Source organism: Thunnus thynnus, chromosome 18 (assembly GCF_963924715.1).
Source record: "Thunnus thynnus chromosome 18, fThuThy2.1, whole genome shotgun sequence".
Lineage (NCBI taxonomy): Eukaryota > Metazoa > Chordata > Actinopteri > Scombriformes > Scombridae > Thunnus > Thunnus thynnus.
In genome coordinates this window covers 18456549-18476731 of record NC_089534.1, presented here as the reverse complement: position 1 = coordinate 18476731, position 20183 = coordinate 18456549, and the positions used below count along the sequence as shown (strand labels likewise).

The 20183-nt window shown below is 39.5% G+C and overlaps 3 protein-coding genes across 5 annotated transcripts in view; 1 reads left to right on the top strand and 2 right to left on the bottom strand.

The window, feature by feature from the left end:
* Nucleotides 1–80: 80 nt before the first annotated feature.
* Nucleotides 81–4403, bottom strand: armt1 (acidic residue methyltransferase 1). Of its 2 annotated transcripts, XM_067572361.1 has the most exons (6): nt 4063–4403; nt 3592–3654; nt 3095–3200; nt 2615–2856; nt 2147–2312; nt 81–1747 (listed from the first exon to the last, which is right to left on the bottom strand). In XM_067572361.1, the coding sequence occupies exons 1-6, from the start codon at nt 4077–4079 to the stop codon at nt 965–967; spliced, it is 1377 nt and encodes a 458-aa protein (XP_067428462.1). In that variant the 5' UTR covers nt 4080–4403; the 3' UTR covers nt 81–964. The 2 variants fall into 2 exon arrangements, with proteins under 2 accessions (XP_067428462.1, XP_067428463.1); XM_067572362.1 differs by lacking the exon at nt 3592–3654.
* A 1918-nt stretch (nt 4404–6321) lies between these two features.
* zbtb2b (zinc finger and BTB domain containing 2b) lies at nt 6322–16552 on the top strand. Its single transcript, XM_067572360.1, has 3 exons — nt 6322–8072; nt 11371–11551; nt 11964–16552. Exons 2-3 carry the CDS (start codon nt 11379–11381, stop codon nt 13378–13380), a joined length of 1590 nt encoding a protein of 529 aa, XP_067428461.1. The 5' UTR covers nt 6322–8072; nt 11371–11378; the 3' UTR covers nt 13381–16552.
* Nucleotides 16553–16681: 129 nt separating this feature from the next.
* The window catches only part of akap12b (A kinase (PRKA) anchor protein 12b), a 47492-nt gene continuing 43990 nt past the window's right edge, over nt 16682–20183 (bottom strand). For both annotated transcript variants that reach the window (XM_067572354.1, XM_067572355.1), the window contains one exon: nt 16682–19161. The gene's annotated coding sequence lies outside the window, so the exon portion shown is untranslated. The remainder of the gene's footprint in view (nt 19162–20183) is intronic.

Genomic DNA, 20183 nt, shown 5'->3' with positions numbered 1-20183 from the left:
AGTGCTGCAAAAATAGCTTAGTCATTATTACTCACACTTCACATCTCATGCTTTTAAATACAACAGTGGGGAAAAAAGAGACCAGTCATTGCAGTTCTTTATTTAATCAAACCTATTAATGAAAATGATATAATTTCCCTCAGCAGCACTGAGAAGAATCCAGTTATCACCACTGAGGTACTAACACCGACAATGAGGATTTGAATTACATAACAGTGTGTACAGAGAAATCCACGTTTATCTATGGAGATAGAGGTCTGGGTTGCCATTTAAAACAAAACAAGCACACGTCGTCACTGTTGTTGTTACACTGCCCCAATAACAGTCCACCATCTTTCAAACTGAGCAAAACATTTATCCAGAGATGTTACGACATGCCTTAGGTGAATTTAAATGAATGTCTGCATGTTTTGATGCATGCATATCAATAACAGTGAAACAACCTGAGCTGCATTAAAATAACTGTATATTACATTCATCATCACTCTTCTAAATTGCATGCAGGTGCGACAGTATTGCTGCTGTAAAGATGAGGATTTATAAAGCCCAATTCTTGCTAAATTTTCAACGCAATACTTGTTTATAGCATTTATATCAACCTGTAAACATTATGACTTATCTGCAATTTTTGATAAAATGCAATGGAAATCTTTTGTGTCACCTCCATGAATACATTTGTCACAGTAAACAATTTATTTGTGTTCAAATCATAAGAAGACATTTTAGTCTGAAAGTGCAAATATTTTAAGCATGAGATCATGATACAAGTCTACAGTGAAAATAAAAATTAAACAATTGTTATTGTGCATTTATGTATCAAACATGATAACTGACAATGAGGAACAAGGACACCATTTAATAAACTCCTGTAACTAAATGCTCTTATGGCTCAAAGATAACTCCTGCTTATGTCACTGCTTACTGTGACATTGCATGAATGCATGTCTTCCTGCTGAAGTCAGTCTTACTGTTCTGAGTTTGGGCTGTGAAACTGAACGACAGCGAATTTGCCACTGGTCATCCAGTCTGGATCTTGGGAGCTGAGCTTCATTGCCTGGCCTGGCTGCAGACCGACCTGAATGTTGGCCTTCAGAGTCCTGAGGCTGCACAGTGGTGCGGGTCCAAAACCCCTCAGAGCAGTATCAAAGCCAACTGTGTGGTCCCATTCCCTATCCCCTGTCAGCTTCCTATAGTTGAGATCACCTTTAAACAGCACCAGGTCTGCCCCCTGCAGGGTCGCATACAGGTCAGGAGCATCAGCTGCCATGTCACAGAACTCATGTGGCTGCGTCCAGAAAGGATGGTCATGATAGGACCACACACCCTCCTTCAGGTAGCTCTGCCACTGCACACCACTCTTCGACATCCACTTGTGATTGGCTGCCATAGTCTGCCGGATGGTCCACTGAAAATCGTTTGCTGTGACATCAGAGACAAACCATGGGATGGATTTACCGTGAAAATGAATCTCACGGGCTAGGCCAGTGGAAACCAGGAAATCTGCTAGGACCAAGTCAGTGACTAACTCAAAGCCAGCATTGTCTAGAACGATATCCACTCTACCAGGGGTTGTTTTCCCTGACTGTCCTGGCCTCTGGGCAGAAATAAGAGTTGACCATACCATGTTGGAGTCATCCACCAAGATAAAGGGTTGTAAGTTGTTGAGGGACTCTAAGGGACTGGTCTTCTGTGAGTTGTCTTGACCAGCAGAGATTGACAGGTCACACTTGTTCCCCCATAGAGAAACCTTAGAAGAGTCAAATAATAAAACAATATAACTCTCTTTTGTACAGCAATAACAGTTTTAAGAATGGTCTTGTCTGAGTTTATGATCATTTGAACAGTGTGTGGTTGATACAGGTTGATCTAGTAGACTTTTTTACTTTAACAGAACTGTGTGCCTCATATATATATATATATATATATTTTTTTTTTTAAATGGCTACATTTATATATCTTTAAGTTTCACTATGTTCAAATAAATACATAAATAAAGTTAAATCAATCTGAATATTTATATTTATTGACTGATGACCCTAAACTGGATAAGCAAGGAAAATAGATGGATGGATTTGTTTACCAATTCATTCACTGACTAATCAGTTAAACACTTCACTTGCCCCTAAGTTATTGAAAAGGTACTGACCTTTAGTAGTTTGTTGAAATGCTCAAGCAGCTGATTTTTAGAAATTTCTTCCATGTTCTTGTTGACATCCTCCAAGTATGTACATAGAGCTACCACAGCCTGCTGAGACTCAAAAAAGCTCTGAGTCTTTCCTTCATTAAAGACATCATAGTCATTGATGGGAGGACTGTAATGAGAGCAGAAATAAAATCATGACTGGGGCAGAACTAGCACATAATGTAAAGAAACAAGAAAAGCAAAGGCTGGGCAATATACCAACATCAGCTTTTTTCATATGTAATTTTGTTCTTGTATCTTTCTAGATTGTAAAAATTGAAACTAAATTTTACAGTCTAATGAAACAAATTCAACAATTATGTCAAATTTGTCTGAGATTGATTTCACCAACATCATATAGAAAACTTCTTCTATTACTTAACATATCTAAACCGACATTGTGACATATTACACAAGGTAAATGCCTCTCACTTGAGCCAGACCGCCTCCTGTATCCTGCGGTACATATAGCACTCCACATAAAGCCATGGAGACTTGAACCAGCTGACAGACTCCTGGTCCCCTTGCAGTCCCTGTTGTCTCTGCAGGTACTGGTTCCAGGAGTCTGAGTCTTTCAGGCCATCCGTCAGAGCTAGTACAGGCTTATCAGTTTGCAGCTCATTTCTCATCTTAGACAGCAGAGAAATAGTTTGCTTCTCTGCCTCGATACCCTCCTGTATGAAAACAAAGAGGAAACACAAGGAAGACCAGGTTGATATTTTCAAATGAGCCTCATAATTCCAGATGTAGTGAAGGAAAGCACCATGAAATTGATTTGATTGATCAGTAACTAAACAATAATAATAATACATTTAATTTGTTCCACACTTTTCATTCATAATAAATCTCAAAGTGCTACAACATTAAAAACATACAACATAAAGAAAAAAATAAGGGTTGAAAAAGCCTTACCTCACCATATTCTTCAAAAAACTTGTTTTTGTTGCGATGGATTGTGTCTATTACTTTAGTCAGGATGGTCGGCAATCTGTCTTTCACCGTCAAATAAGCAAATGACCTGGAGGGAACAGATATATCCATAACATTATAGTGGCATTTCTTATTATTAGCGCTGCATTAGGACTAGTAAGCTACCCAGCTAATTAGCAAGTTATGTTAGCCCTAGCTTTGCAGACATTTCGACTGCAATCATGCTACTTGCTTGACTAACAGTGCTGTCAGCAAAGATGTTAGGTAGATTTAACATTAACTGAATTAACGTCATACAACGTGATGTGTACAGTAACTGTAAATTATTACCAACTTAAAGAACCTGTTAGCTAAAAGCTAACGCTACTGCATGCTCGGGAACGGTAATGCTCACATTACCGATCCGTTTTGGTACACAACTGTTGTTACCCACAATATTTTACATTATTACAAGGTAGTTAAAGCAGCTGTCAACATACCCAACCACTTTAGCAGACAGAGAAGGAGGAACTCCGCGCACAGTCTGATCAGCCGCCATCATTCTAGCAGGATGAAAAGAAGCTTCAAAATAAAACTTTATTTATACAGTTTTCAGGACAGGAACTTAGTTTAAGGTTCTGCTTAAAAACGACGTGTAATCGTTCAATTGGTGTGACTAACGAAGCCGAGCAGATGATATCAAGCTTCACTTCTTCTCTTCCTGCTGATAAATATTCTACATTTTAATTCTAACTTCATTTCCTGGTTCCCTGTAAACTTGGGTTTTTATTCAGGATGCGGTGCTACCATCTAGCGGTCCTGAGCATGTAGTATTTATAACATGGCACACTTAAGCCTTGCGACTCGCTCTCTGTGCCACATGGCTGCTTTCAGCGTTAAATGACTCAAAATGTGTATTTTCTCAGCTGAATCAAACCGTGATACGCGCTGCCGCATTGCGCATGGCTTACCGCTGTTGTGGCAGCATCCTCGAGGCATCCCCTGTTGTCCGTGGCAACGGTTGTCATGGAGACATTGATTCGCCCTATCAGGAAATGGCAGATGTCTAACCCCCAAGGCTTTTTGGCGGGAAAAGAAGGGAGGGGGTAGTGTGGGAAACACTAGTGAGGCCCTCAATGAGACCTATGATGAAATACTAAGATACATGAAAATATGGACATTCAGTAGTGTGTATGTTACAACTAAGCCTACAATAAACTACAATATGTTAAACTTATTTGTGAGTGTAAAATAAGTTTATGTAGCCTATGTTGTATTCTTTTAACATTTTTTTTTCGTGAGACAGCCAGGGTTTTGGCATTTCAAAATAAGTTAATAAAAGTTAATAGCCTACATTGAGTAATGGCTAAGTATTCGTTATTCTTCTTCTTATTATTATTATTATAATAATAATAATAATAATAATAACAATAATAATAATAATAATACATTTATTGTATAGTGCACTTTTCATTTGCAGTGAATCTCAAAGTGCTACAGTGTTAAAAAATATCTAACATTAAGAAATTGAGAGTTAAGACGAAAAAGCAATCCTGAATAGAAAGGTTTCTACGCCTGTTATAACAGAGTCTAGGGTTTGTGCTGCTACATTTCACAATTAGGTCACGTATGTACGAAAACAATCTCTCTCAAAAATGTTTTTCGATGCCTAATTCGTTCCCAATGAAGGCCTAAAACAAATGCAGTCAACACACAGAGGTGCTTCAAGAAGACACACCCATGGTGAACAAAACCAAAGCATTAGGGAACAGACTAATGAGGTTCATGGTCCATTTTAGGGTTGGAAACCGGGACGGCCTCTCCACCCTCGGTTCTCTTTTTGTGACCAATTGATTGGCTGCACCCTCGATTAGGCTGGAAAAATACGCGCATCAATTAATTCTGGCGGCGTTTTCTTCTTTTCTCTCAGATCAGCCCCGGTCACTATGGGAACACGGCAGGCCGTTGTCAGGATGTGGGGTCCTTGGGAGTGGGAGTCCAGCTGCGTCCACCTCCGGTGTTCATCCACCGCCGGCCTCCCTTCCCCCCGCCGGGGCCCAGCCTGGCCGGATCTGTTTTTCTAAACCGAGAGTGCAGTGACTCACCACTCCGGTTTCAAAACAGGCCATGAACGGGGGGAGGGCGGCAGTTAACGTTAAAGGCCCTGTTTAAACAGGTGCTCCAGCTCACCACATACAGTCGCGCAACAGCAGGCAAACAGCCTTGGTATTTCATTTGAGTGACTGAATATGTTGTGTGCAAAGTCGCTTGTGCAGTGACGTCAGGATTGGCCAAATCAGACGCAAATCTCACTGTACTTTTTACGTTTTAAGCAATTTCATGCAGTCTGTGTTGTTGGTTTTGAAAATGCTTTATCGCAGAGAAATCAATTTACTGGAAATCAGTGGCAGAGCAGTCATGTGAAAGTCCAGCCAGCATCTCTTTTGAGCAAGCTAAGAGAAAGAAACAAGGAGGACAAACAGAGAAAGAGATGGCATATGAAGAAAGGCAGACAGCAGCCTACATCACTTTTTCCTAATTGTATAAAATCTATTGATTAGAATGTATTGATTTTAATGATGAATAACAGTGAGCCAGTGTTAATAGTGTATCTTCTTTCAATAAACCCCTGCTGTGAGCCTTTCAGCAAAGCTTTTGTTTGGTTGTCATTATCATCTGCTATTTCTCTGCCAGTTGATCTGTTTGTGAAACATTTTGTACCCCCAACCCCCATTTCTATCAGCTAATTGGTTTCAGTAAAGTTGTGGACAAGATCAGATATAGGTCTGTTTGTTGACAGGACAGAGACTTTAAGATCCTCGGGCCCTGCTTCGTAGACATTTCTGCCCCCTCCCATGTCTCCCGTCTCCTTTTACAGACTCCCATTCTCTGCCTGCGCAGCAAGCATTTTCACTCCCTGTCCTAAGGCTGAAATGCAACCCTGTAATGACAAGTCTGGCAAAAATTGGTGTTTACACTGGGACAACATCCACCAACTCACTCATGAAAACATATATTGACGTGACTCCAAAGTGCTTCTGTGAAAAAGGTCCTCCTACACTTCCTGTGCCTCCATCTGGACAGGCTATGAGGAATGTGTTTTTTGGTTTAAATCCATTTCCAAGACTCTTTCCCTCTACTGGTACTTTTTTCTATTAAAAGATGCATGGTTTCCCACAGAAATTTGAATATGTCAGTTCAGTCTTTTTGGCAGGCTACCCTCAGTTGAGATCATCAATTTATACATCTCACTGCCATAATATGCAGTTTTCTACTTACTGTAAGTGTTTGGAAATGACTATCCACTTAAAAGGAAACCCAAGTTAAGCACTGCCCAAACAGCAGATAACATGCATTTTGTACTGTTTGTTAGCTTGTTGAATCCTTGATGTAAAAGTAATGCTGCTTTTAATAACATCAAAACATTGTATTCACAGTCACATTTACCAACTACAGCCAAGAATTTACCAATGACAAATATAGTCTGGTATGAATAGCCAAATGCAGGTATGAGGTATGAGATTTTTGCGTGAAATCAGGTATTACAGTTGTAAAACAGAATGGAGCAATAACTTTCCAGACAGTGGAATGAGTAGATTTTTTATTATTTGCACAAATAGCCTAATTATCATTCTATCTTCCCTCTAACTGGGCTATAGCAATGAAAAAAACCTCACCAAGGATTAATCAAAGCTGTCATCTCAAAACATTTAAAAATGTATCCCTTCCAAGTGTGGCAAAGTGTAAAAGCACTGTGAAACTGCCCCAGTGTAAAATATAAAAGAAAGAGGGGTATACTCCAACCTTTGAGAAGCTGATGGTCCTAAATATATTGTGCAATTCATAATTCAAGGTGTCCTACTAAAAAAATAAAGCTTAAACAAATATGTTCTACTGTGATCTATGATCCTCAGAGATGAATGATATCAGGGCCTCTGCTTGTTGTCCAAATATAAATATAACTAAGGCAACTCAACTCTTTTAATTTATGACTGTTTTTAACAGCCTCCACTTACATTAGTCTGAGATCAAAACTTAAAAGACTAAATAATTCAAATAAACATAGAAAATACACTTATAGCCAAATTTATGTTGATACAAAAGTTTACAGTAATAAAAATATACTTCTTTAAAATGTATAGTACAATTTCAGTGGTGAATTTCGATTGACCTCTTATTAGTATTTTGTTTTATCTCCTTGCACATAATTCATGTTGTCAGTTACTCTTTAGATATGTAAAGGTTCAAAAGGTAATGATTTCACTTTATAATGGCAATACTGTCTCTAGGTTATGAGAATATTTTAGTATTCGTATCATTAAAGCTAAAGAATCATGCTCTGATATTGGCATGATAAATATTTTTAAAATGTAGATGGTAACTTTATTTATTTGTATACTTCCTTTAACTTGTTGAAAACCTAGAACCGGTTTGTAGCTTCAACCTAAAATGTAAATGTGAGAAGACTGTGTGGGCAAAGCAATGTTTCGTTATTTCAGTAAGGGAGGATGAGGGACAACACATTCACACACACTCACAGTCACACACGTCGGTTTTATGTTTAACGTGTCGTTAACGACAACGACAGAATGATTAACTACCATACGATGAGTCAACGTAACTGTTAGCTATTTATGTTCGAACTCACCGGCTGTCAAAAGGCTGGCTAGCGAGAGGTTGAACCTCACGGCGGTTACAACCAGTGTGTGTGAAATTAACGTTAACTCAACCGCCTCCTCCTTGCTCAACGGATTTTTACAACGGCTGTTTTTTGGCTGTTTTTTTACCCACAGTCATGTGATTGTAACGTAAAACCCCTAACCGGAAAACACCGACGGACGACCCCTCTCCGCCGCCAACGAATGCTGCGTTTTTCAAGGAACAGTACAAGCTGCTGCGAGCCCAGAGAGGACGGACGAGTCTCCGGTAACAAACAAACAACGGCGACACGGCAAACTCCGCGGATTTAAACGGAGCGCAGGTACGGCTGTTTTTATCTACATACTCACCCATTCGTTTACTGATAGTGGGACGTTATTTGGTTACTTGTGTACGCTTTGGTTAACTGTAATTGTCACGGGGAAGTTAAAAGAAACGCATTCGTGACCAACCCCATCCCCCTTGCGTCTCTCGCTCATTTTCCCCCGTATGTGTGTGCTGTGTGCGCGCGCCCCGCGTGCGTGCGTGCATGTCCGTTTTCTCGCGCTAGCAAGCAGCGACCGAGAGAGACCCGAAGCACAGGCAAGAGTCCGTCCGGTTGCGCTCGTTTTTTTTGTGTGTGTGTATGTGCTCCTTGTAGAAAGCCTTATGTACTGTTGCTGTTATTTATTGTTCGCATTATTGAACTAGTTTATTCCCACAGCGTGTTTACATTCCTCACAAGCTTCCCGCACATGTTAGTTTCAACGGTGTATTTCCCGAATAACAGAAACTCGCACTACGGAAGTAATGTTCCACGTGTCTACATCACATCAGGGGCGGTGCTTTATTGTTGCAAACAAGTTAGTGTTGATTAACGCGTGATCCTGATCAATAGTTGTGTCTTGCTAAATCATAGCAATCAGGCACACGTTTGTATATTTTTCATGAAAACTGAAAGAATCTGTTCAGCCACCCAACAGCCATATTTGAGGCTGTGTGGCCGATCTGCAAGCAAACTTATGTTTTCTGGAGTTGGACTGAACTCCAAAGATATTATTGAAATAACGTTTCTGTGATGCATATAGAGGAGCCACAGGCAAAGAGACAGAAAACTTCTGCTTGTAGCCAGCAAAAAAAACTATAACAAGAAACTGTTGTAATGGAGAACTAAAACAATTTATTAATGGAAAACTGCAAAACTTGACTGGTTTCAGCTTCTTACATGTGAATATTTTCTTACTCTCTTAGTCTTCAGTGATTATAAAGTGAATATCTTTGGATTTTGGACTGTTTGTTGGACAAAACAAGACATTTGAAGACATCACCATGACTACTGGGAAGTTGTGATGTACATTTTATTTTTTTGCTGTTCTATAGACCAAACAATCCAGCAAAATAAACAGTACTTAATCACTAATGAAGTAATTTCAGCCTTAGTGTAAAGCCGATCCTCCAGATCCTCAAGCCAAGAGGATTTGGCTGATTACCCATTTTTTGAGAATTAAAGGAGCTAATTTTGACAGAAATCTGCAAAAGTGGATTATTTACATGAATCAAAGCACCGATAAGGGACCAAACTGTTTAAATATGGAATAGCTGACAATGAGAGAGTATACAGTATATACTCCTGAGTACCCCATGAAAACTATTTGTTCCAGGTTATGTTGTATTTGTTCTACTGTCACTTGTTGTGTTTTCCAACTGAATAAAAATGATAATGTATGTAATGACAATATATGTTATTACCTGTTAGATGTATTAAGATGCTGCAGGAAGGATAAGAAGTATTTGGGGAGCTGCAGGTTCAGTCGGCAATACTGACATCATTAGTACACTAATACAACAAAACATGAAGGTTATAGTGGTCGGTTCTTGTTGAAACTGTTATGGAGAGGTTCTGATTCAAATTGATCGTCATTTTAGAGGCTGTAGTGCTGTTGAATTATATTGTGTTAAACTGAGAGGTATTTCTAATATTTTTTCTGTCTTCATTGATATAAAGGGATTTATACAAAGTTATTTCTGATATTTAGTCTAGAACTAAGTTATTTTCATTATTGATTAATCTGCTGTTTTTTGTCTATGAAAAATGCCTGTTATTAGCCCAAGAGACTAAAAGATAAAGAAAAGCAGCAAATTCTCACATTTTAGAAGCTAGAGCTAGTAAATGTGTGGAATTTTAATTGAAAAATGTCTAAAACGATCAATCGATTATCATAATAGTTGCTGATCAATTGTCGATTGTTTTCAGCTCTTACCATTCAACGGCACCTCAAATCATAGCCTCCAAATGACCATAAATTGAGCAGTAGTCTGTGACAGGAGTGTGGTTTGTTGGTATTTTACATCTCTAGTGCCAGCTGTAGCTGTGGCCTTGCGCAAGACGCGGAAACCTAGCCTTTTCCTGGAGCACTGCAGTGCCAGCATCTTTGAACTCTGACCTCTTTGATGAAATACATATGTGTATAGAGATATTTGAGGGTGTCTGCGTGTCCGGCAGGGGGTACACAGAATTACAGGTTTCTGGTCATTTGAGATAAATTGGCTGATGAAGTATCCATTATCCTCTGCCTTCTCACAGTTTTAAGTGTTATGTGGAGAAAGTGCTGGAGAAAGGAGATTCACCCTGCCCCGGGGCTGTTTCCATTTTCCACTGGAAGGGGAAAGAACCAGTTCTGCCTTAGGAATGTGTGCCGACACCCATAACCCTGATCATGTGATGGCCTGAAGCCCTCTTAGTCCTCCAGTGACCTGTCGGGTCAACAGCACCCATCTCATTGGTCAACAGAGCGCACTGAGCCCTGAAATGTCCCTTTAGATTGAGTTCGGTGGGCTTTTACTCCGTCACAACCAAGTCATGCAAAGTAGTGTTTAGTAGACGTTTTCAGTGAACACACACAAGAGCTAAATCGACTTTCTGTTTTCAGGGTTTCTCAGTAACATTTATTGGCCACAACTTACTGTAGCTCAACTACTGTAAGACCCTGATGTTGAAGTGGATCTCTATGAATGTAGGAGCAACAAATGAAAAATTAGAAGTGTCCACAGAATTAATGCAGCTTTTTCTTTAGCCAGGGCTCAGTAAGACTGTGCTAGAAATTGGACAGTGTTATGTAACTAGACTGTGTGCTCGTCCTAACTATCCCAGTATCCCTTGAGATTGACCACAGGGATTATGTGAGAGTGGTATTCTGGAAATAGTCATAAGATGTCAATAAGGAACTCTCTCTGTCTGTGTACAAAGCCAGTTTAAAGGCAATTAGAGCAGCCTGTACAGGAAGCCGCCTGAACACTGTGGTTATCATTGCTGTTTTGCTGTCCTGGAGGAGATTTGAATTCACAAATAACTTGTTTATACTCTTCATTACCATTGCAAAACATGTCCAAGTCCACGCTAGAAAAATACGAGGACTAATCAGACCAAGGTTTTTATAGGCATACTTCTCTATGACATTATTGTTAGACTAATTGTCTGCAGTGTCACAAAATGATTCTTCACTATTGTGTTAAGTTAGCCTTTACAAGGTCGTTAGATCACCCCTGTCAGCCTGACTCTTTGTGGTCACAATAAACTCTGGTCTCCTTCCAGACAGGAAACTGAATGCTGTTTGTGTGTGTGTGTGTGCGCCTTTGTGCAGGTTGAAGAATGGAGTTGGCCAACCATGGTCTTATCCTGCTGCAGCAGCTTAACGCTCAGAGGGAGTTTGGCTTCCTGTGCGACTGCACTGTGGCTATCGGAGATGTCTTCTTCAAAGCCCACAAGGCCGTCCTCGCCGCCTTCTCCAACTACTTTAGAATGCTCTTCATTCACCAGGACAGGTAAAGTAGGATTGTACTAACAGTGTATGCAAGTTAATAACAAGAAAAAATACGTTTGGTGGTCCCATCACAGAATTTAACCTAAATCCAGTTCTGCTGTTAAAACATACAGGTATCATGTCTGAATAATGCTGATTTAAACATAAAAGAGCTGCATCTAAATCATTTTGTATGATGACCCAAACCTAATGTAAAACATGAAATGTTAAAATCAGTAGCTCAAATTAAGATATCAAATTGGAGGTTGTGTAAACAGCATTAAGATCAAAACATGATGTGTTTACTGGTATTGTTCTTTCTTCTTTACAAATTAAACCTCTCTCAGCCAAAACTGCTGTGATCTTGTGCTGATACTGAATAAGATCTCTCACTGTTTGTCACTCATTATGTGTTGACTGTCTTTGTCTTTCAGTGACTGTGTGCGTCTGAAGGCCGCTGACATACAGCCAGATATCTTCAGCTACCTCCTCAACCTGATGTACACAGGCAAGCTTGCACCCCAGTTAATAGACCCTGCACGGCTGGAGCAGGGGGTCAGATTCCTGCATGCCTATCCGCTCTTGCAGGAAGCCAGCCAGTCGGTGTACTCGCACCCTGAGCACAGCATCAACCTCTCGACCTCCCTCTACGGCATCCAGATCTCTGACCAACAAGTGGCAATGTCAGCTAGATTAGCCGCTCGACGGCAGCTCTCCTCACCCTTCGACATGGAGCAACTCAGCTCAGAGGGAAAGTGTCCGTCCACACCAGCTGCCGCAGCTGCGTACACAGATTCCTTACCGTTCAAATTGGCTTCCTCACCTCAAGACATGGAGGCCTCAACTAGCGGCACAAAGCCTACAGTTGAGGAAGGGGGAACGGACCTGCTAACTGCGGATGGTGCCGCAGCCAATGCCATCCTCCATGTGAAGCCCAGCATCATGAAGAGAAGTTCCTCCTTTAGAAAGCATTACTCCTGTCATCTGTGCAGGAGTCGATTCACCCAGAGAAGCCTTCTGAGAGAGCACCTCCTCCAGCACACCCAGGCTCTGCAGCAGACCCCGTCGGAGTCCAGCAATGCACTCTCACCTGTAATGACTGGAGAACATAGCATGCTAGAGATGGAGGGAATCCTTAAGGGAAACAAGGCCGCCGCAAATGCCTCAGGTGCCACTGCGGCAGTCGAGGTAATCAGTGATAGTGAGCAAACACCTGTTTCAGGTACCAACTCGGACTCTCCCCGAGCAGAGGTGTCCACGTCCAGTTGGGGGTTTGGGGGAATAAATTCTCAGGCAGACACACCGCCTCCGTCGGACATTGCGGACATCGACAACCTGGAGAATGCTGACTTGGACCGTGAAGTGAAGCGGCGGAAGTACGAGTGCTCCACCTGCGGGCGCAAGTTCATTCAGAAGAGCCATTGGCGTGAACACATGTACATCCACACAGGCAAGCCCTTCAAATGCAGTGCTTGTGGCAAGAGCTTTTGCCGTGCCAACCAGGCGGCCCGCCACGTGTGCCTGAACCAGGGGGCTGACGCCTACACCATGGTGGACCGACAAAGCATGGAGCTTTGCACTGCGGGGGATGACAGCAGCCAGATGGAGGCAATGTTCTTGGGCTCTTCGAAGCCTTACAAATGTAACATTTGTGCAACAACCTTCTCCAGTCCCAATGAGGTGATCAAACACCTATGCTTCACCCAAGGGGGATTAGTGGGGCAGCAGGGAAACACGGGGGCAGGCATGCTGCTCCAGCGTGAAGAGTTTTCTAAAGACGAAGGCTCTGATTTGTCCAACTCTGCCACCCCACTTGAACCCATAAAGACTGAAGAGATCCTCGTAGAGTAGTGCCAAAACTGTGTATTTGTCATTTTTTAACACGTTTATTTTCTAAATTATGGTTAATAGGTAATCTAAAAGAGAAGTTAGTCAGGGTGTGTATGTTGGAGGTTCCTCATCTACTTAAAACTTATTTTTTGTGTGTATGTGTGTGTGTGGGTGGGAGGTTGTCAGGCTTTTTGGGGGTGTACAGCAAGTAACATAACCATTTGGCTCAAGGCTAAGTTAAATACCAATGAGGGAGGGAAAATAACTACTACCTTGTTTCATCTCATCATTTTACTGTTTGGTGTACGTTGGCGTTGGATTCTCACGTCGGGCTCTACCAGCTTGGTTTTTCTGAAGAGCAATCGTTGTGGCGAGGCTGCACAGGGCTGACTTTCAGTTAAGAAGGAAGAGGAAGCACAGTAGACGGTTCCGGAGGAGACAGCATGAGCACATCGAGAGATAACTTAGCTGTGCTAGGTTTGAAAAGGAGTAGAGGTGCAAACTGCTTACATTCATTCCCTCTGGAAGTAATGTTTCTTCATGGTCATAAATGAAAGGCTGGTCTGCAGATCAGGTATAGAATCATAATTCCAGCTAAACCACACAATATATTCAGACCTGAGACAATCTGTGCTCTTTTTGAGTTGATGTCCAATATGCAGGAAAGTACATGTCTTCCATTTGCATTTAGGCTCAACAGAATGAATACATTGTAATGTAATTTAATGACCATTAGTTGCATCTTTCTCAGTAAACATTTAGTTGTTATACTCTGTTTTTGTCAACTGTGCTAAGTGTGATTATGGTTCTTGTCTCATTACACCATATTAATTACTGTTCATAATATGCATTTGGTCACTGAAAATTGGTTACAGTGAGCAACAGTGGTCATTGTCATGTTTACAGTGGTGCCATTTTGTTTTTTTGTTTTTTTAAAAATGTCTCTTATTTACTTGTTATGTTGTGTATGTATGTCTTTGGTTACTGATTTAAGAAGCTACATGTTCCATCCATACGCACATACCTTGATGGGAGGCTGTCCTGTACAATATTGTACATCTTTATATGATTAGCTTGAATCTACTCCTAAAAGCCCTTAATTTTTTGTTTGACTTTCTTTTCTAATTTTAAATACAATGCTATATTTGCAAAGATTACATTATATTGCAGAGGTGTGTGTACATAAGTAGATAAATAGCTTTCAGAATAGGAATAAATTTGGTTTAGCAAAAGTTTATGTATTAGGGATGGGCATGATAATTGATCTTTTAATCTCTTCAACATATAAGTAAAAATCTGAGCTTAAATAAAGTTTAACTTTATAAAATAAATCTGCTTCACTATGATTAAAAAGATTATTTAGGATCTTCAGTTTATCTTACCCTCGACAAAATTTATACTAAATACTAACTTGCTAATTTTATGGAAAGGGAAACATGTATTTTTAAAGGCTCTCTGACATTTATATTTGTTCTTTAACTTTGTCCAAACTGTACAAAATAACAGCAGTTGCTACTGTGATTATATAAATGAAAACATTGTGGAAGAAGAAGTTTAGAGTAGTAGAATTTAACCTGTCAGTGTTGACGTCGTGTAAACTCAGACAGGGATGCCAGTGTGATAAGGGAGAGTTAGCTTTAATAAGACACAATTTGCAAGATGTATAAAGTGACAGGGTGTTAACTCTATGTATCAGACTACCTGGATTCATAATACATACAGTATGTTATGGGAATATGAAAGATATTATTTAATTTACAATTTGCAAAACTTTTAGAGAACAGAAATACTACTTAGGACTGGAAAGTATGACAAATCTTCACATGCATGTCAAGTGAAAGTGAAACAAGGGAAGTGATGTGTAGGTTTGCCATCCTGAAACATGTCAAGTGTAACAACAGTGTAAGTAATATAATACAAGTTGTTCAGACAAAAAAAAATGTCAGTAAGGCTGTTTTCAGGCCAAGACTGGCTGGTTTATGCCAATTTGAAAAATATCAGTTAACATTACTGTCTTGATTTCTCTACAAATCTGAACTTAATTTAAGGTTTTTTACATATTTGAATGTTGAGATGAACTTGTAAGTAAAAAGATTAGCTGACATTTCCCTGCAAGTGTATGTGTATGCGTGTGTGTGTTCAGCCTATGAAATAATTGTAAAAGTTATACAGGGAAGGACTCCTGTAAAACTCTTGATATTGTTTTTGTTCCCTCCAGTGGGCAATAAATTCTACATTGCATTGTTATTGATTGATACAACATTGCCTTTCAATCGTTTTAATTTTTTAACCATTTAGTGAAAATGCCCATCCCGAGTATTTTTGATGTACAGTTTTTTTTTAGCTGATTTCACCCAAGCAATTTTTTCTTCATTAAGCACAGGCTCATGACAGTGAGGATGAAGTCCAGATCCAATTTGGTTTAAGTGGAATTTCTGTACTTAAAAAACCCGAAATGAGAAATTTTGGAAAGCAGTGGTCGCTTCCTTGCGATTAGCCCAGTGTTTGGCTAGATGGAGCTGTTTTTCTTTACTGTCTACTCAGGTCTAGTGAAGGGGGAAGCTATCAAAATGGAACCATGATATTTTTACTCATGTGGTTGTGTCCTTGCCTCTTAAATGTCCAGCTTTGCCTGCCATGAATCAAATTTCCATTTCACTTCAGATAAAAAAAACAAAACATCAATGTGAGTGTTTAGTATTGAGTAACGGGGAAGTTCTTGTTTGTCTCTTGACTCAAACCTGTATTGTTGAGACAACTGAAATGCTGTACTACTGACATTTATTTGCGCAATTAAGCTCAGTTGATACACAGACATATGCACAGTTCTGTGGAAAATGTAAATCCTTCAGTTCAAGTTGTAGTTGTTCCTTAACCACACCAGTCTTGTAATTTAATGGTTGTGTATGTGTGAGTGTTTTAAAACATCTCAGTATCTCAGGAAGATGAGAAGTTTGGCGTTGTCTTGTCTGTCCAATGTTGTTTATCAAAACATAAATTTCAGGACTAGTGACAACCCCCCATCCCATGATACTTGTGCTCACAATGTTACCCCAACCCCCCCCCCCACCCATGCCCATCTGACATCTACTGTGATCAATCTGTGTTCTCAGGAATGTGAGTAATTTTCTGTATAAACAACTTTGATTTTTTTTTAATTTAGAATGAACAATAAAAACATGTCTTTTGATAATTGTGGATCTTTTTTGTCTTTGTCTCTTACAGTTAGCAATAAATAACAGTCTTATTATTAACATATCTTTCCTCAAGTGGTTAATATATCTATCAAAGTACAGATTCAGGCATAAATATGAAACACACACCAGTTTTCTCTAACTTTATTGAATGAAATATAGACAAGTTTCTGTATCCTTACTATTAACAGCATGGAAAATATAAAAGACAATTAAGACCATGCTACATGAATATTATGATAAATGGCTGTAGGTTATTAGTTATTATTACAACAATATGATTTGTAAGTACACAGGTATACAATCTGTACAAATGTTAACAGGTTCACAGTTAAGTGTGTTACAAAAAGCAGGGAGGACTGAAGGTGGGCGGGTGCCCCAACTAAATGCTTTACATTATGCAACAATAGCAAAATTCTTTAGTCCACTCTCTCTTGTTTAATCATTTATTTTACATAAAGCAAGTATGGATGTGACACACCCTATTGAGTCAAAGTAAAGGTAAGTCGTGACCTAACAGGGGTCCTAACTTCCTGATCTTTGTCATTTGGTCGTAAAGCTTAGTGAAATGTGAGCTTTTATAGCCACTGGTTTAACAACTAAATAGAAGCACTCACCTTTAATTCTCGTAATGTCAGAATGATTGACACAATTCAAGTTTGCCAAATTTGGTATGAATTAAACTAATATCAGTGTAACCCATGGTCACATGTTTGCTTTGGTGGAAAAACAGGGTCCCGGTAATGCTTCAGATATTCGTACATCCAAAGCACATTGCCCACTTTGCCAATAAAGTTGCAAAAGAAACCCCTGACCATATAACTTAGGTTTTATGAGTGAATGAAAGTGGCTGAGTAGAATTTAATTGGATGCAACTCATGTCTTATCCTGTGAGCAATGCAAAGGACATGACCCTGATTTATCCTAACTAGATTTGGCTTTTAAATTAAGAGTAAAATGAGCTTTTGTTTTTTATCTCTGGTACCATGTGTCTGTCTATCTGTGCCTCTCTAGATCCTCAACCTACGTCCTCCCTGGTGCCAGTTTAATGAACCTGAGCTATCATGCTGGGTGATGTACACAACATAGTGCAGGTTTAGCATAAGACTGAACTGAACAAATAACATTTTCATATTTTTATCACTCCTGTTAAAACATACAGTTGACGTTGGTTACATCAATTAATAGGTGTACTACTTTCTGTAGGCAACAGAGGGCGTCAACATACTTTCTTTCCATCAGGAGACATAAATATAGTGTAGTACAGAAGCTGTTAATCTCAGTTAAACTGCCACACATCAAAAATACACATATCACACAGTAACTCTGTGCACATGTTATGCTTTGTATGTTTCTCACATGCACGTGTCTACCCAGTTTGACTCATCCAGTGTCAAAAATTGGCATATGTATCTGCTGCACATCACTATTTACCAAATACCTCTGCCACATGATCAAATGAGGGTGTTATTATAGAATTTTATTGTATTATTACATGAAACAATGTGTAACAATGTTGTTTTTTTTCACAGTAAATCAGGCAGTGATTGTTTTCCTTATCTACACGATGATGAAGTATTTTGGTGAGGTGCAGATTGGGCAACACATTGTGACAAGATGAATGTTTCAAAAGTCAAACGTGGTACATTTCTAGTAGATATCATCACACTCTCTGCCCTCCTATTTAGATTTTTGCAGTCAGGGTTATCACTTACTGACAGTGGAATCACACTTGTACCTTGGTTTAGTTATAATTGCTACAGAGTCTTGAAATAATCTTTGAATGTGACTATTGAAGGTGTGATACACAGGGCACTTTTTATGCAACAATTTGTTTTGGTAAATTCCTGTCGGCCAGATCATTTTTACAACAAACTTTTTCGATGTTTCTCTGTGTCATACTTTAAATTGATTGCCATTATGTTGCTTAAAAGAACACCTGATGTATCACAGCCTTAATTAAAAAAAAAAAATGCAACAATGTCATACAATAACAAATTAGGGCAAAAAACATGAAAAAATAAAGGGGTGAATAAAGGAAAATACTCAAGATATAAATACAATATACAAGATAATAATCCTCCATCTCTTCACCTTCTGACACAATCTCACTCTAGCTACTATACACATACAAACACACTAGCGCACGCACACACACATATGCACAGATACACACTCGTCCAGGTTGCAGACTCTTGCCTTATGCAGCAAGGGCAATGGAAAGTCACTGAGACACCGAACATACATCACACGGATTACAAGCCAGATTGGATGCTTCTGAGGCACAGGACATGCGTGAGTGTGTGTGTGCGTGAGAGTGAGTGAGTGGGTGAGGATATGGCGGTGGGACATCACGTCGCTGTGATAGGGCTGCAGGGTGGGGTAGGGGGTACGTTTGGAAGGGGAGATGGAGAGAATGGCGGAGCTGTTGCTCAGTCACTCAGTCTCTCTGGGCTGGGAAAGGCGGAGCCCAGTCTCAGCCTGTTACCACAGAGCAGCCTCTTTCTTTCTTTCTCTCTCTCTCTCTCTCTCTCTCTCTCTCTCTCCCTCATCACTCACTTCCTGGTCCAGACTGTGTGTCTCCCAGGCATCGGTCTTGCATCTTCAGCTGGGGCAGAGAGGCACAAAAACAAAATGTTAGGAACAAGACATAACTGTATTTTTTCATCTTTGGAAAAAGAAACCATTTGAGATTGACATTACATCATATATTTTAAACAACTTGGTTTTTTATTTTTAAGACTTTATTTCAATGGAATATAGAAATAGAAATCTCTATTTACTTTTCCTTTTGGTGAAGTATGCCATTTTTAGATTGTTAGTCTGACTGTTTGTTGTTTCTTTATTGGATATGAGATTTTTTTTTGACCCTGTTGTTTTTTCATTCAACTCATTAGTGATATCTAACTATGAAATCAGTACCATCAGCTGGATACTGTGACAGCTTCCAGCTTCCTATATTGTCTAATCCTAGCCATTTTAACAAATGCCTGTAGGGACTGTATCACTAGTTTGATGTACTGATTTAATAAACATCATATATAAAGACATTGGGCTCCTCTCTGAAACATCTGCCTAGAAATATTGGTGTGCAAATCTATTCCTTAATCTGATAGAAACACCTTTGTCCAAATCATTATTTGGACAGACTAAAATTAGATGATACTTTAGTTGTTTTTATATCTATTGTATACAGCAACGAGTATATAACATCAAAAATGATTTAATACTGTATATCTGTACACATAAACCATATATCCCATTATATGAATTGCCCCAAATTCTTTTCTTTTTTTAATCTCAGATTCCCATTTTATTTGTTCTAGTTTACAGTTTTTACCAATCTGCCTCTTTTATTTGTCAGTTTTAGCCCATCAAGGTTTGTTTATATGATTTAGTACAGTACTTAATGTGAGATGGCTGCTGCACCATTGTTACTATTAAGCTGCTGTAACTAACAAATCTCTTTCCTGCCCTTCTCTCCCATCCTCAATCCTCTCTACACTTTCCTGTGCTGCAGAACTGCATGACTGCTTAACAAATATGAAAGAGAGCTACACCCAGTCTCTGTCTCCTCCTCGTCCTCATTGGCTAGATCAGATAACATCACACAGTCTGACTGAAAAAAAA